General features: G+C 56.8%; 1 protein-coding gene across 1 annotated transcript in view; it reads left to right on the forward strand.

The window, feature by feature from the left end:
• Positions 1–308: 308 nt before the first annotated feature.
• The window catches only part of SLC45A3 (solute carrier family 45 member 3), a 113,525-nt gene continuing 98,904 nt past the window's right edge, over positions 309–14,929 (forward strand). The window contains exons 1-5 of the mRNA XM_079327300.1: positions 309–360; positions 3,235–3,611; positions 4,359–5,147; positions 7,469–7,734; positions 9,002–9,497. Coding sequence (XP_079183426.1) covers positions 3,464–3,611; positions 4,359–5,147; positions 7,469–7,734; positions 9,002–9,481 — 1,683 coding nt within the window. The 5' untranslated portion in view covers positions 309–360; positions 3,235–3,463 and the 3' untranslated portion in view covers positions 9,482–9,497. The remainder of the gene's footprint in view (positions 361–3,234; positions 3,612–4,358; positions 5,148–7,468; positions 7,735–9,001; positions 9,498–14,929) is intronic.

Consider the following 14,929-nt stretch of genomic DNA (forward strand, 5'->3'; position numbering starts at 1 on the left):
TGAATAATTAATAATAAAATCATCAAACTGCTTGGGTTGGAAAGGATCTTAAATCTCATTTTGTTCTCCCTTGCCCCATGCAGGGACACCTTCCACTATCCCAGGCTGCTCCAGCCTGGCCTTGGACACTTGCAGGGATGTGGCAGCCGTGGATTCTCTGGGAAACCTGTGCCAGTGCCTCAGCATCCTCCCCCTGAGTGCAATTCTCTGCTGGCTGAGCACTGCTGGGTGCTGAGCTGTGCAGGAGGTGCCCAGCACTGCAAAGCCAAGCCTGCAGCATTTAGCAGCATTTAGCATCACCCTCAGCACCAGGAGCTGGACATGGATTCTTCCAGGAATAAATGAGTTTTTCTCTGCCATGTAAGTACACCCACATTTTATTTTTAGAATAACCAGCCCTCCCTCTTCACTCTAAGCACTGCTGAGATGTGATTTCCTCTAAGCCCTGTGCTGGGAAGATTTGGGAGGTTGGGAGGAGCAGAGGCTTGTGTGGGTCCATCAGAGCCCTTCACATCCACCTTCTCCAGGTGTTCTGGGCTTGGTTTTCCCTAAACTCTTCCCTGGTTTCCTCTCTCTGCTGCCTTTGTCCAGCAAGGCTGGCCCAGCCCTGGCCCCCCTCTCACCTGGCTGCAGGTGGGGCAGCCTGGGGAGTTGAGCTGCTGTTTCTCTGCAGGGAAAGTTGGGTTTGAAAGCTTTAAAAAGCAAAGCAAGCTGTGGGTTTGGGGCTGGTTTGGTGCTCCCTGGGGAGGGAGGAGGAAGAGCAGCAACTGATGTTCCCTGGGAAAGCTCCACATGTGGCTCCCTTCTGCTCCCAGTGCAGGAAACCTCCAAAATTCCCTTTTTGGGCACTGCTGGTACCCTTGTCCAGGTGCTCCTTGAGGAGGAAAGGACAAATCCTGCTCCTGTTGTGGGAATTTAGGGAAACTGAGGCTGGAGCGTGAGAAGTGCTAGTATCACCTGGAGCAGGGGCTGTGAAAAGTCTCCAAAATCCCTCTGGGATGGGCAGGGTGCTGCCAGCTCCCCTGGGTGACTGTAATTCCCAGCTGGAGATGGATTTTCCTGGCTCCTTCCCGAGCCAAACAGTGCAGGGGGTAAATCCTCCTGGGAAAGGTTGGACTGGGGTTTGAGGAAAGGGGGTTTGGGCACTCAACCTGTCACCTACAAATCCACAGGGACATCTTGTTGGTTTTAAAAAGAAAATACCAACCTCACATCCTAAATCTCTGCTGGAGCCACCAGCAGACCAGTGAGGGGGGGTGATAAATGTGAATAGCAGGGGGGTTTTGAGCAAATGTTTTGGGCAAAAATTCAAAATTTTGGGGCAAAAAGAGCTGGGGTTTCCTCAGGGCAGCAGCCTGTGAGGGGTGCCAGCAGGGCACAGGATGGGGTGGTGTTAATAACAGCACTGCTATCAGTTATAGCAGAAAGGGAGGGCCCTGGAACCAAAGCTGGGTTCCACCTCTGCTGCCCTGCAAACACTGCAGCAGCTTTTGCTGGGCTGCAGGGAGCACCTGCCAGGCACCAGGTGAGTCCTGGCTCCCTGAGCCTCCCAAATCTCCCTTTGCCAGCCCCTGCCCTCACAAATCGGTTCAGGTGATTTTCCTGCTCAGTGCTGGTGTGTCTTTTCCCTGTCTCTATTCAGTGGAAAAAGTTACAAGAGTAATTAATGGTTATTGGGATAAAGTTCAGCTTGAACAGGAAAGTTCATCATTGTCTGCTGCAGTTTATCTGCAGCTTTATTGCACTCGAGGCTTCTCATCTCTGGCTGTTGATGATTATTGCTTCAGGGATTTGTTTTCTTGGTAAAGCCTGTGGAGGGGGAGGTCAGGTCTGTTCCTACCTGCAGATAAGAAATCCAGCTCTGCCTCCAAACTGGAATTCTCAGGCAGGTGGACAGATCCCTGCTGCCTCCCCAGTGCTCTGTCACAGCAGCAAGAGGGGGAAAAAACCAATTTTTAAACTGTGTGAGGCAGCTTCTGCTTGATGTTTGGGGTTTATTTTGGGATAACTCCCCCTCTCTGAGTTCTCCAGACTCCAGCAGACAGGGGACGTTGCACCCCTTGGGGGTTTAACTGAGTGATGCTGGCTCGGTTCATTTTGCCTGGTGATTCTGGGAACAGCACCTGGGTTTGTGCTGCTGGAGCCAGGGGGATTCTTCATCCCCCGGGGCTGGAGCCGGGGGGTTCCCCATCCCGGGGCTGGACCTGGGATTCCCATTCCCCATCCCGGGGCTGGAGCAGGGGGGATTCCCATTCCCCATCCCCCGGGGCTGGAGCCGGGAGGTTCTTCATCCCCCGGGGCTGGACCTGGGATTCCCATTCCTCATCCCCCGGGATGCTCAGCCCGCCTGGGGCCGCTTTGGAGCCGCCTCTGGGGATTAAACGAAGCCGCTCCCCCTCCCTTTGCTGCCTGACCTTGGTTTAAATGTTGGCGGTTGTTGAAAGGAGGGATCTTCTGTGGCAGCTGAGAGGAGGTGGAAGGTCCCAAAAGGGGAATAATGGGTGATTATGGAGTGGCACTGGCAGCTCCTGAGCTCAGGGGACACTGATTTCACCTCCCCGAGGTGTTTGGAGCAAATCTTGCTGGGCTGGGTGCTGGGACCTTGGAATCTCCTGGAGCTGGGAGCTGCTCCCTCCTGCCCTGCAGCTCAGCCCCTGCCCCTGTCCCGAGGCCTCTCCCTCCGGAGGAGCTGGAGAGAAGGGAGCAGTTACAGGGCAAATAAATGACTCAGGCTAATGAGTAAGGTAATTGCCATTCGCTGGTGGATGAGGCTAAAGTGGGTCAGGTTTGTTTGTGAAACTCCACCGAGGCACCATCTGTTCTCCGTGCCCCATCCCGGGGCTGGAGGTGGGATTTGGGTGGAATTGCTTCCCCAGGAGCCTGAGGAGCAGCGTGGGCATCAGGCAGGGTCGTGGGGGTCTGGAGGTGACCCTGTGTGGCTGCAGGCACTCCCCTGATCTTGGAGGGTCTCATGAGTGATTTCCCTGGGAGAGGAGACCCCAAATCCTTCCTTTGCCACCTGGAAGAGGCTGGACAGGATGGAGAGGTCTTCAATCCCCAAGGGCAGGCCTCCCAAACCCTTGGAGACAAAACCTGCCAGGGATGGAGCTTTCATCCCTTAAGCTGCCCCTCTCCAGCCCCTTAGGATGGGGACAGTCCCTTGCAGCAGTGCCACATCCCTGTGGCCCCCGGTTTCACCCCGTTCCCAGCCTGTTCAACACTCTCTCCCCACAGAGCACGGCTGTGAGCAGGAGGGGCAGCCTGCACTGGGATCCCTGCCCTCTCTCCCCACATCCCGCCAGAAGAGGAAGAGGCAAACACCACGGTCCCTTCGCCGTTGCTAAAATGGGAAGCAGCGTCCCGGCAGCGGCGTGGGGAGGGAAGGCGCAGTGCTCGCCTGGGGGGCAGCCCTGGCAGCCCTGCAGCTGGCAGGACACTGCCCTGTGTCACTGAGGCTGCCAGCATGTCCCTGCGGAGCCGCCGGGCGCAGCTGCTGCTGCTCAACGCGCTGACCTTCGGGCTGGAGGTGTGCCTGGCCGCCGGCATCACCTACGTGCCGCCCCTGCTGCTGGAGGTGGGCGTGGAGGAGAAGTTCATGACCATGGTTTTGGGTAGGCAGCTTCTGTCACCTCTCCCAGGTGGTTTTTTATTGAAACCTGGCGGTGTGGAGGGCGGGGGTGCGGAGCCGCTTGTGGAGGAATGGCGAGGGGATCAGCCAGGCAATCAGTGTGATTGATAAAGCATAATCCGACTTTATTGGGAGCATCAGACAGTTTTATAGCCCAAAATAGCATAAATCAGCATTATTCATATTAGTACAATCTTACTGGTTTTTACTATGTACACCTTCTCTTATTATTGGTTATTGCGAGTGTGAGATAATCACTCCTACTGAATTTCTAGCCAAAAATTATAGGTGCTACCTCGCTGCTCCTCTTGGCTGCTACTTCCCTTATACTTATTGCTATGTAGTATCCGTCCCAGGCTTATACCTCACTTGCTATGTGCTTCCCTGGAAGTTAAGGCCTTGATTGAACAATGGACATATGTATTACTTATCGACTAACTCTGCAAATTATGCTAGCTGCGTTGCTTTTGCAAAAGTCTCTTAAAAGCAAACACTGCTGCTCAGCAAAATCTGCTTAAGAGCAAGGCCTGGCTGCTACTTAGCAGGAGCTGCTCTCCTGCTCAGCTGAGCCATATCCACAGTTGTGTCCATGGCTTTCTAACCAATTCTCAACAAGCCAGGGCAGCGAGAGTTGGCTGTGACCCGCTGAAACCTCCCGAATCTGCAAACCATCCCCTTTTGGGGTGCAGGCAGAGCAGCCGTGCCCCTCTAACCCCCCATCTCTCCCCAGGGATCGGGCCCGTGCTCGGGCTGCTGTTTGTGCCGCTGATCGGCTCTGCCAGCGACCAGTGGCACGGCAGCTTCGGCCGCAGGAGACCCTTCATCTGGGCGCTGTGCCTGGGGGTGCTGCTCAGCCTGTTCGTCATCCCCCACGCCGGCAGCCTGGCCAGCCTGTGCGCCCCCGACCCGCGGCCGCTGCAGATCGCCTTCCTCATCCTGGGCGTGGGGCTGCTGGATTTCTGCGGCCAGGTGTGCTTCACCCCGCTGGAGGCTCTGCTCTCCGACCTCTTCCAGGAGCCGGCCGACTGCCGCCGGGCTTTCTCCGTCTACGCCTTCATGGTCAGCCTGGGGGGCTGCGTCGGCTACCTGCTGCCGGCCATCGACTGGGCCTTCCTGGCGCCCTACCTGGGCGGGCAGGAGAGCTGCCTCTTCAGCCTGCTGGCCCTCATCTTCCTGAGCTGCGCGCTGGCCACGCTCTTCGTGACGGAGGAGGCGGCCCCGGGGGAGGCGGCGGCGCCGGCCCCGGCGGGGTGGCCGTGCTGCTGGCGGCCGCTCCGGGGCCGCTGCGTGCCGCAGGCCCGGCAGCTGCTGCAGGCCGCGCGCAGCCTGTGCTCGCTGCTGCCCCGCCTGCGCTGCCGCCTCCCCGGCGCCATCCGCCGCCTCTTCGTGGCCGAGCTCTGCAGCTGGATGGCCCTCATGACCTTCATGCTCTTCTACACGGACTTTGTTGGGGAGGGGCTGTACCACGGCGTGCCCCGGGCGCAGCCGGGCACCGAGGCCAGGCAACGCTACGACGAAGGTGAGCAGGAGCTGGCTGTTCCCCAGGGTGGGCTCGGCCCTGTTGGTAACACCCAAAAATCAAACTGCAGCCGCCTTGGCTTTCTGCAGGAAAAGAGCCTTTTCCTGTGTGTGCCAGAGCGTGGCACAGGGACCAGGCTGGGAAGCTGCTGGTGGTTGTTCCCAGCACAGAACGCCTGGCAGGCTGCACGGGGAGCAGGATGGAGCTGCCTCTGCCTGCTCCTGGCACTGCTCTCCCCTCCTTGTCCTGAAGGGTGAGGGTCCCATCCCTGGAGAGCCAGGCTGTGCCCCCCGGCAGTGAGGAGAGATTGCCCCCAGCAGTGAGGAGAGATTGCCCCCAGCAGTGAGGAGAGATTGCCCCCAGCAGTGAGAGAGATTGCCCCCAGCAGTGAGAGAGATGCCCCCAGCAGTGAGGAGAGATGCCCCGGCAGTGAAAAGAGATGCCCCCAGCAGTGAGGAGAGATGCCCCGGCAGTGAGAGATTTGCCCCCAGCAGTGAGGAGAGATTTGCCCCCAGCAGTGAGAGAGATTGCCCCAGCAGTGAGGAGAGATTTGCCCCCAGCAGTGAGAGAGATGCCCCGGCAGTGAGGAGAGATTGCCCCCAGCAGTGAGAGAGATGCCCCCAGCAGTGAGGAGAGATTGCCCCCGGCAGTGAGGAGAGATGCCCCCGGCAGTGAGGAGAGATTGCCCCCGGCAGTGAGGAGAGATTGCCCCCAGCAGTGAGAGAGATGCCCCCAGCAATGAGGAGAGATGCCCCCAGCAATGAGGAGAGATGCCCCCAGCAATGAGGAGAGATTGCCCCCAGCAGGGAGAGATGCCCCAGCAGTGAGATCCTCAGCTCTTCTGGGAGCTCTCCCAGCTCTGTCCCCTCTGCACTCCTCCAGTGCTGCTCACAAACCTGTAGCTGCCACATCCCCACCAGCAGGCCCTCACCTGCTCACAGGTGTTACCTGCTGGCCCATTTTGGCTGCTGGGGCAGGAATTCCCAGGGTTAGGGTCTTAAAATTCCCAGGATTTTTGGGCTGAAATTCCCAGGTTTTCAGGGCTTAAATTCCTGGGTTTTTGGGGCTGGAATTCCAGAGCCACAGCCTTCCCTCCCTGCCTAACCACTCTTTTCCTCTCCCTAATCCCAATCCTTTATTCTGGAGGCACCTTCCTGGCCCTCCTCCTGTTTTCCACTGCAGGGCCCTGCAGCACACTGCCCCTTTGTGCTGGGTGTCTGTTTAACTTACAGGCAGCTTAATTATTATTTAACACTTGCACTGTTTAGCTGGCAGCAGGTCAGCCCTCCATTGTGCTGCCTGTCATAGAAACATGTGTTGAGTAATGATCCCTGCTCCAAAGAGTTAATGGTTTTAATTCCCTGAAATCTGAGAGATCTTTGTGAAAGGGTAAGGTCCGGATTGCTACCGGATACCCAAGTTTAGAGCATGTTCTGTACTTTACCTTGGCTCCAGCACAATTCCTCTTGCCTTTGTTCTGCTGCTGCCTCTGGCATCAGATAACAAGGGATCCTGGTTCAGCAGCAGGTGACAGATCCTGGGGCAAGAGCAGCAGGAAGGGGCAAGCAGTGACTTCCAAAGGCAGGGGTGGGGTTGGGGTTGGATGGTGTTTTGGCTGGATTGGGGTGCCCAGGGTGGGGAGAGGGTTTGGGGGTGGCTGATGCCATCCTGGCAGAGCTCAGGTGATGCTGCTCTGCTCCCTGAGGCTGGCAGGGCTCTCTGTGCCCTGATCTGTGCTGGGGAGTTTGGGTCTGGCAGAGAGGGAGGGATGTCTTGGGGTTTGGGACTGGCAGAGAAGGAGGTTTTTTGAGTTAAGGACTGACAGAAAGGGAGGAGAGTTTTTGGGGTTTGAGATTGAAGGAGGGGGAATGATAGTTTTGGGGTTTGGGACTGATAAATAGGAAAGGATGTTTTGGGGTTTGGAACTGAGGGAAGGATGCTTTTGGAGTTTGGGACTGACAGAGAAGGAAGGATATTTTTGGGGTTAGGGACTGAGAGAGAGGGAAGGATATTCTGGGATTTGGGACTAAGAGAAGGATGTTTTTTGAGTTTGGGACTGACAGAAAGAGAGGAATGTTTTTGGGTTTGGGGACTGACAGAGAGGAAATGACATTTTGGGATTTGGGGTCGAGGGAAAGATGTTTTTGGAGTTTGGGGCTGAGGGGAGGATGTTGTTGGAGTTTGGGCCCAGGGAAGGGTGTTGTTGGAGTTTGGGGCTGAGGGGAGGATGTTGTTGGAGTTTGGGCCCAGGGAAGGGTGTTTTTGGAGTTTGGGGTGTCGGGGGGCAGCCAGGGCAGTGTCCCTCAGCCTGTCCCCCTCAGGTGTCCGCATGGGCAGCCTGGGGCTCTTCCTGCAGTGCATCACCTCCAGCTGCTTCTCGGCACTCATGGACCGGCTGGTGCAGCACTTTGGCACTCGGGCAGTGTACCTGGCCAGCGTGGTGTTCTTCCCTGGGGCAGCCTGTGTCATGTGCCTGTCCCACAGTGTCACCGTGGTCACCATCTCTGCTGCCCTGACAGGATTCACCTTCTCTGCCCTGCAGATCCTGCCCTACACCCTGGCATCCCTCTACCACCATGACAAACAGGTGGGGATCTGCTCCAGGGCGGCCTGGCCCTGAATGTTTTTATATTTTTCCCGTATTTTAGTGATACTGGTCTGGTTTAGTTGTCCATATGAATTCTGCAGCTCTGCCAGCCTGAGGTGCTACAAATCTCAAGGATTTCCAGCCCTCACAGGTCCTGCTTTCCAGCTTTTATCCACAGCACCATGATCAGTAGAATGAAAACCCAAAGCTCTTCCTATTCCCTTAGCTCCAAGAAAAATAAACCTTGTGAAACTTGTGACACCAGCACAAAAGCTCGTGGCCCTGTCCCACAGATGTTATCCTTGTGGAGAAGTCCTGGGAGGTTCCTGAGTTGCACACTGGATTAATGGGAGTTTCTCCTGTGCTGCAAATGCAGAATTAATTTGTGGTTTGGGAGCAGCTCTTTCATCCGAAGGGCAGTGGTTGGCTGTGCCGTGGAATCAGTAGGAGTTGTTACCACAGGTATCCAGATGTTCCCATTGAACAAACCCTTTGGAACAGCCCATCCCAACTGGCACCAGGAGTCCTGGCAGAGCAGGGGGCGAGGGAATGTTCGGCTTGGCAAGAGCTGAGCTTGGCTGGGATCTCCCATGGATGTTTTATCAATGAACAAAACCCAAACTCCACGTTCCCAAGGCTTTGCCAAAGGCTGGGAGTGCAGTGAGGGAGGGCACAGCTGCCCATGGGCTGCTGGTGTGAGCAGATTTTCTCTGGGAACACTCCAGAGACCTCACAGCTCCAGCACAGCGAGGCAGACAGAGGGAAAAGGTTTTGGTTCCCCATGTCCCCTTTTCCTGGCTGGAGCAAACTGGCTGAGGTTTGCTGCAGAGCTGAGAAAAGAGCCCTTCCCTGAGTTCCCAGCACTGCTGTGTCCCAGCTGGTGGCACTTTCAAACCTCCCAGATGAGAAAAGGCTGCTCGTGCCAGGCTCTGGGTTTGGGTTCCCAGTCCCCACAAACCCCAAACATTCCTGTTTGCTCTGCCCTGGTGTCTGGCACCCCTCAGCTGATTGCAGGCTGGGCTCAGCTCGGGCTCCTCTGGCACCCAGTGGGGAGGTGACAAAAGCAGGAAATGTCCCCAGGCTGGGCTCTGCAGGTGAGTCAGGGCTGCCTGGGGAGAGCCAGCCTGGCTGCTGGAGCCCATCTCACCTGGGCCAGGCTGGGCTGGCACTCCCAGAACACACACACAGCTCTGCTTTGCTCTCCTGCACAAAAACAAGGCTCCCTCGGAGAGCACACCTTCCTCACACACCTCCCTCCTCCCCACAGGTATTTCTGCACAAATACAAGAGGAAAGAGGAGGAAGATGCTGCTCTGCTGGATAAGAAATCCACCTTCTCCAAGGGGCTGCTGTCCAGCCAGAAGCTGCCTTACCAGAATGGCCACACCGGGACCCTCTTCTCCTCCTCCTCCTCCTCCTCCTCCTCCTCCTCCTCCTCCTCGCCGCCATCCTCCCCTCCCGGCTCGGCTCTGTGTGTCAGCTCCTCCTGCGATGTGTCCCTGCGGCTGGTGGTGGGGGAGGCGGAGCCGGGGGCTCCCGGCCGGGGGATCTGCCTGGACCTGGCCATCCTGGACAGCGCCTTCCTGCTGTCCCAGGTGCTGCCCTCGCTCTGCATGGGCTCCATCGTGCAGCTCACCCAGTCCGTCACCGCCTACATGGTGTCGGCAGCTGCCCTGGGGCTGCTCGCCATCTACTTCGCTACCAAAGTCGTGTTTGACAAGGGTGACATGGCCAAGTGCTCGGTGTGACACCAGAGCTGGCTCTGTGTGTGCCCATGGGGTGGCACTGGCTGTCCCCACGCTGCTGCTGTCACCCCGGGGTGGCTCTGGGCTGGGCAGCAGGGGGTTAATCTCAGGTGTAAATAAGAGGCTTTGGGTGCTCAGGGCTTTCCAAAGGTGCCTTCGGCAGCAGGGCAGGGCAGCACCAAGGGGCTCTGCAGAGGGGAAAAGGGAATTGGGGTTTTCCTCTGCTCAGGGGTCTGGTCTCAGCAGGAGCAGCCTCTGCTCCACCTCCAGCTGTGCCCTCTCCCCCTGCCTGGTGCAGTTTTACCCAAATTCTTGAGCAATATTTCAGCAAATGGGACACTGGGAGGAGATTTCCCAGGCAGAAAAGCAAACAGTGAGGTGGCCAAGGTTGGGCTGAGGGGGTGCCCAGGGGTGCACCCACCTTTCTGCCCTCCTGTCCCTCCCCACCTCGACCCAAAACCATCCAGGAGAAAAGTTACTGTGCCTTGTTTTGGGAAAAACAAGGAACATCCCATTAGGACCAGTTCCAAAGGGTGACTTAACCTTTACCTATGTACTGGCTTGCATCAGATAGAGAGAACTGAGCTTTTTTTTTTTTTTTTTCTTTTTAATGATTGTTTTTACCTTTCTTCACACAGTTCTCAGTCACTGTGACCTCTCACTCCTCCCCTCAGTGATTTTCTCTGTCCCTCGTGGATCCAGACTGTTGTGTCTGTTCTCACACAGCCCCTCCAAGGGAATTCTGTGCCCAGAGGGGTTTTCAGTGCTGGGGCAGGGAGGCAGAGCAGGCAGAGCTCTCCTGGGGGAGCTGCTGATGAGTTAAACTCAGACTTGATCACTGCCTGTGGCTCTTTGGGCTTCCTTAAAATGTGTTTTATTGCCAGCCTGTTCTCACTGAGGCTGAGCAAACCCCTGTCACAGCCAGGCCAAGCTCCTCTTGCTGGTGCCCAGGTTGTTTTGCTCCCTGGCCAGTGTCCCCCAGCAGGGACAGGTTCCTGCCACTCCAAGAGGAGGAGCTGAGGTGCTGGCCCAGGTCAGGGATGATGCAGAGAGTGAGGAGGAAAGGCTGGGCTGGAGCTGAGAGCCCAAACCCCAGCACTCCTCAACCCTGCCTGGCCCTAAACCAGCTGTTTGTGACTGACTTTTTTTTTACTTTTTATTTGTGGAGGTGTGTGGGCAGCCAGAGGCACTTGTGAGGTCGGGCTGGAGGGTGAAGTTGCTATTTTGGCAGGGTTTTGTCAGCCTGGCCCTTGGCAGGGAGGCTGGGTGACTCCCCTGCTGTCTGAGCTGGCCCTCAAAGCTTTGGGATCGTCCCTTTCCCGTCAGGGGTCACTGTTTTTGTTTTAGTTCTTCTCAAATTATAGCCCTGCCAGCCTCCCTTTCCCACAGCCAGCCCGTGTGCTGACCTGCAGCTGTTCTGGGGACACATTTGGCAGAGCCTTAACCACTTCCAGAAACAACTTTTGGGCTTCCCATCCTGGGCTCTGTCCACTGCAGGCTGCAGCAGGAAGCATTGGAGACAAAATCCAGAAATAGGCTTGAATAAGTTCTCCCCCAACCCAAGAGTGAAAATCCCTTTATTTTTAATATTTCTTATGTAAATGTGAGGAGCCTGCCCTGCACAAAGCTGCTCTGATGCTCAAAGGATTTTGATAATTTAAGTGCCTAAAGTGCTTCAATGCTGAGCTTCAGGTGAAGGGGTTTGGTGGGAAAAGCCTTAAATTCTTCATTTCAAACCCCCAGGTGATAAAGCAGAGGTTTATATAAACCCCAGAGCTGGAGTTTATAATGAGAGATCAGGGCAAGGCAGCAGGAGGACGAGGAAATCTTTACAAAATTGCCTTTTTTGGCTTCTTCTAAGAAAATGTCAGTGTCAGGATCATGTGTAAGACCAGCAATGGATGTTCTAGTCTGGGTAAGAGCATCCCTTACCTGCTGTGACTGAAATTCCCTGTGTGAGCACAGAATTCCTCTGGGATTTGGTCCTGTCTGGCCACAGGTTTGGGTACAAACTCCTCAGAGTTTTTCTCTTCCAGGTACGAGGTGAATCCTCCCCTTTCCTCTGTGGGGGAGGGAGAGCTGTTGTGTGAATTCAGTGTTGTGAATCCCTGGGCTAGGGAAGGACTGGGGGGATGGATGGATGGATGGATGCTGGTTTTCCTTTTTGAGGTCACATCCTGCCCGCGAGACGTTCGTGTTTAATTTATTCGGTAGAGTGAATATTTTGTATACGGCGCGAGAGGAAGGCTTTTATTATAAATTTTTATGGAAAAAAAAAAAAAGGGAAGGGAGAAAATAAAAAGTGTGGAAAAAGAGAAAAATGCCTGAGCTGGCCGCGAGGGGGCGCCACCAGCGGTCAGGAGGGGCGTGGTCAGGGAATGATTGACGTGGGCGTGACCAATGATTGATGGGTGTGTTTTGGGCGTGGCCAAAAAGTGACTGACACATGGGCGTGGTAAAACAATGAGAGGTGTGCGTTTGGGGCGTGGCCAAGGAATGATGGACGTGGCCGGGGTGGGATTTGAGGGGCGTGGCCTGGGCGTCGCTTTTGGGATGGGAACAGGCGGGAGCAAGCCCAGGGGGCGGGGCTTTAAATTGGGAGGAGTCAGTGGGGCGGGGATTGGGCGGGGTCAGTGTTTTGTGGGCGGGGAAACTGCAGAATGGGACTGGTCAGGAGGGCGGCAGGTCGCGATGTCGCCGGTCCGAGTGCCACCGGTGTCCCCGGGACAAGGGACCGGCCCGTGGAGCCGCACAGCCGCTCCTTTTCCCCCAAAAGCCCCGAGCTCCTTTTCCCCAAAAAGCCCCGAGCTCCTTTCCCCAAAAAGCCCTGAGCTCCTTTCCCCCCAAAAGCCCCGAGCTCCTTTCCCCCAAAAAGCCCCGAGCTCCTTTTCCCCCAAAAAGCCCCGAGCTCCTTTCCCCAAAAAGCCCCGAGCTCCTTTTCCCCAAAAGCCCCGAGCTCCTTTTCCCCAAAAGCCCCGAGCTCCTTTTTCCCAAAAGTTCCCATCCCGCTCGCCCCACCGCGTGCGGTACAAACCCCGAGCAGGAGCCGCTCCCGGCTGTTGTCACAGGAATTTTGTGTCACTGATTGAACCTGAGGGTTCTGAGGAGCTGAGACCTTCCCGACCCCTGCACGGCCATAAATGAGTATTACTAATTATTATCAATAATTAGCGGATGTTATCAGCAGTAATGTTAAGCACTGCGGGGCTGTGACACAGCAGCACTCGGGGAACAGCCGCGGGGGTTTCTCCTTTTTTTCATTTTCTTTTGGTTTTTAGAAAATTGAAGCCCTATGTATTATAAATTTAAAGCCTTCCCCTAGCCCAGGAGTTTTGCTCAGACCCAAAATCTCACGGATTTCTCTCAGAGCAGAGGAGCTCGGTGTGGTTTGGTGGGGCTCAGGGTCCCCCCAGGTGCCAGCAGTGTCCCCCCAAGTGCCAGCAGGGTCCCCCCAGGTGACAGCAGTGTCCCCCCATGTGCCAGCAGGGTCCCCCCAGGTGCCAGCAGTGTCCCCCCATGTGCCAGCAGTGTCCCCCCAGGTGACAGCAGTGTCCCCCCAAGTGCCAGCAGTGTCCCCCCGGGTCCCCCCGGGTCCCCCCAAGTGCCAGCAGTGTCCCCCCAAGTGCCAGCAGTGTCCCCCCGGGTCCCCCCGGGTCCCCCCGGGTCCCCCCGCCCTGTCCCGCAGCCACCACTGTTCCCACCCCGGCTGCAGCCAGGTCTATTCCAAGAGCTCATCCCGTGGGCAGGGGCACCTCTCACTGTCCCAGGCTGCTCCAGCCTGGCCTTGGACACTTCCAGGGATCCAGGGGCAGCCCCAGCTGCTCTGGGAATTCCATCCCAGCCTCTCCCCACCCTCACAGCCAGAGATTCCTTCCCAAAATCTCATCCATCCCTGGGGGTCTGTGCTGTGCAGCTCTGGGGGCTGAAGCAGGTACTGACACCTTCCAGTGTGGCTGATGTGTTGGGTTTGTCCCTAAATCTGCTTTTTTTTGTGCTGGCCCTGCACATGTGGTGTCCTCTGAGTGCTTGACAGTGAGAGGGACAGGAGCTGGGTTTTGTGGAGCCCAGAAAGCAGCACCAGCCAAGGCCTCTCCAGCACAGCAGGACATTTCCAAGGAGAGCTGAGAGCTCAGGCTGCTGACCTCCTCCTCCTATTTGCCTTTTGGTTAATTAAAGGCCAGCTCCTCTCTGCAGTGCCAGCTCCCCGAGCTCTGCAAACACCTGGGAGGGAGTGAGGAGCTTGTACAAACACAGCAGAGCTGAGCAGGGCTGGCTGCCCTTCCCTGTGCCAGGCTGGTTTTGGTGCCTGTAGGCTCTGGCCAGGGCTGGTTTTGGTACCTGTATGCTCTGGCCAGGGCTGGTTTTGGTGCCTGCAGGCTCTGGCCAGGCTGGTTTTGGTGCCTGCAGGCTCTGGCCAGGGCTGGTTTTGGTACCTGCAGGCTCTGGCCAGGGCTGGTTTTGGTGCCTGCAGGCTCTGGCCAGGCTGGTTTTGGTGCCTGCAGGCTCTGGCCAGGGCTGGTTTTGGTGCCTGTAGGCTCTGGCCAGGGCTGGTTTTGGTGCCTGCAGGCTCTGGCCAGGGCTGGTTTTGGTGCCTGCAGGCTCTGGCCAGGCTGGTTTTGGTACCTGCAGGCTCTGGCCAGGGCTGGTTTTGGTGCCTGCAGGCTCTGAGCTGGGCTGGTTTTGGTACCTGCAGGCTCTGAGCTGGGCTGGTTTTGGTGCCTGCAGGCTCTGAGCTGGGCTGGTTTTGGTGCCTGTAGGCTCTGGCCAGGGCTGGTTTTGGTGCCTGCAGGCTCTGGCCAGGGCTGGTTTTGGTACCTGCAGGCTCTGGCCAGGGCTGATTTTGGTGCCTGCAGGCTCTGAGCTGGGCTGGTTTTGGTACCTGCAGGCTCTGGCCAGGGCTGGTTTTGGTACCTGCAGGCTCTGGCCAGGGCTGGTTTTGGTACCCGTAGGCTCTGAACTGGGCTGGTTTTGGTGCCTGCAGGCTCTGGCCAGGGCTAGTTTTGGTGCCTGCAGGCTCTGAGCTGCAATTTTTCCCCCACAAACAGCAAAAATTCCTCTGAAAGTCCAAACTCCCAGCACACAAACACTGAGGAGAAATGCAGCTAAAGCTGGCTCAGGGTTTGGATCCTTCCTTTGTGGCTCCTGGCCCTGGAGATTCCTCAGTGTGATTCCCAAAATCCACCTGCACCCCAGCAGGGTGTGGGGCAGGAACAGCTGCAGTTTCCCTGCTCTCCTTCAGCTCCAAGCTTTCCCCAGAGCTGTGGCAGGGCTGGGTGCTGATCCCAGCCTCAGCTGCCCATCCAGGTGTGGCTGGGCCATTGCTGTGCAGGGTTTGTCACCTGGCAGTGCAGGTGGAGTGGGAGAGCCTGCAGGGCTCCTGGTGGGTGTTTGGAGAGCTGCTGGGGAGGGAGGGAGGGAGGGAGGGCAGCTGGCTTGGACAGGCATTTCCTG

This window comes from Erithacus rubecula (genome assembly GCF_903797595.1).
Source record: "Erithacus rubecula genome assembly, chromosome: 26".
NCBI classification, from domain to species: domain Eukaryota; kingdom Metazoa; phylum Chordata; class Aves; order Passeriformes; family Muscicapidae; genus Erithacus; species Erithacus rubecula.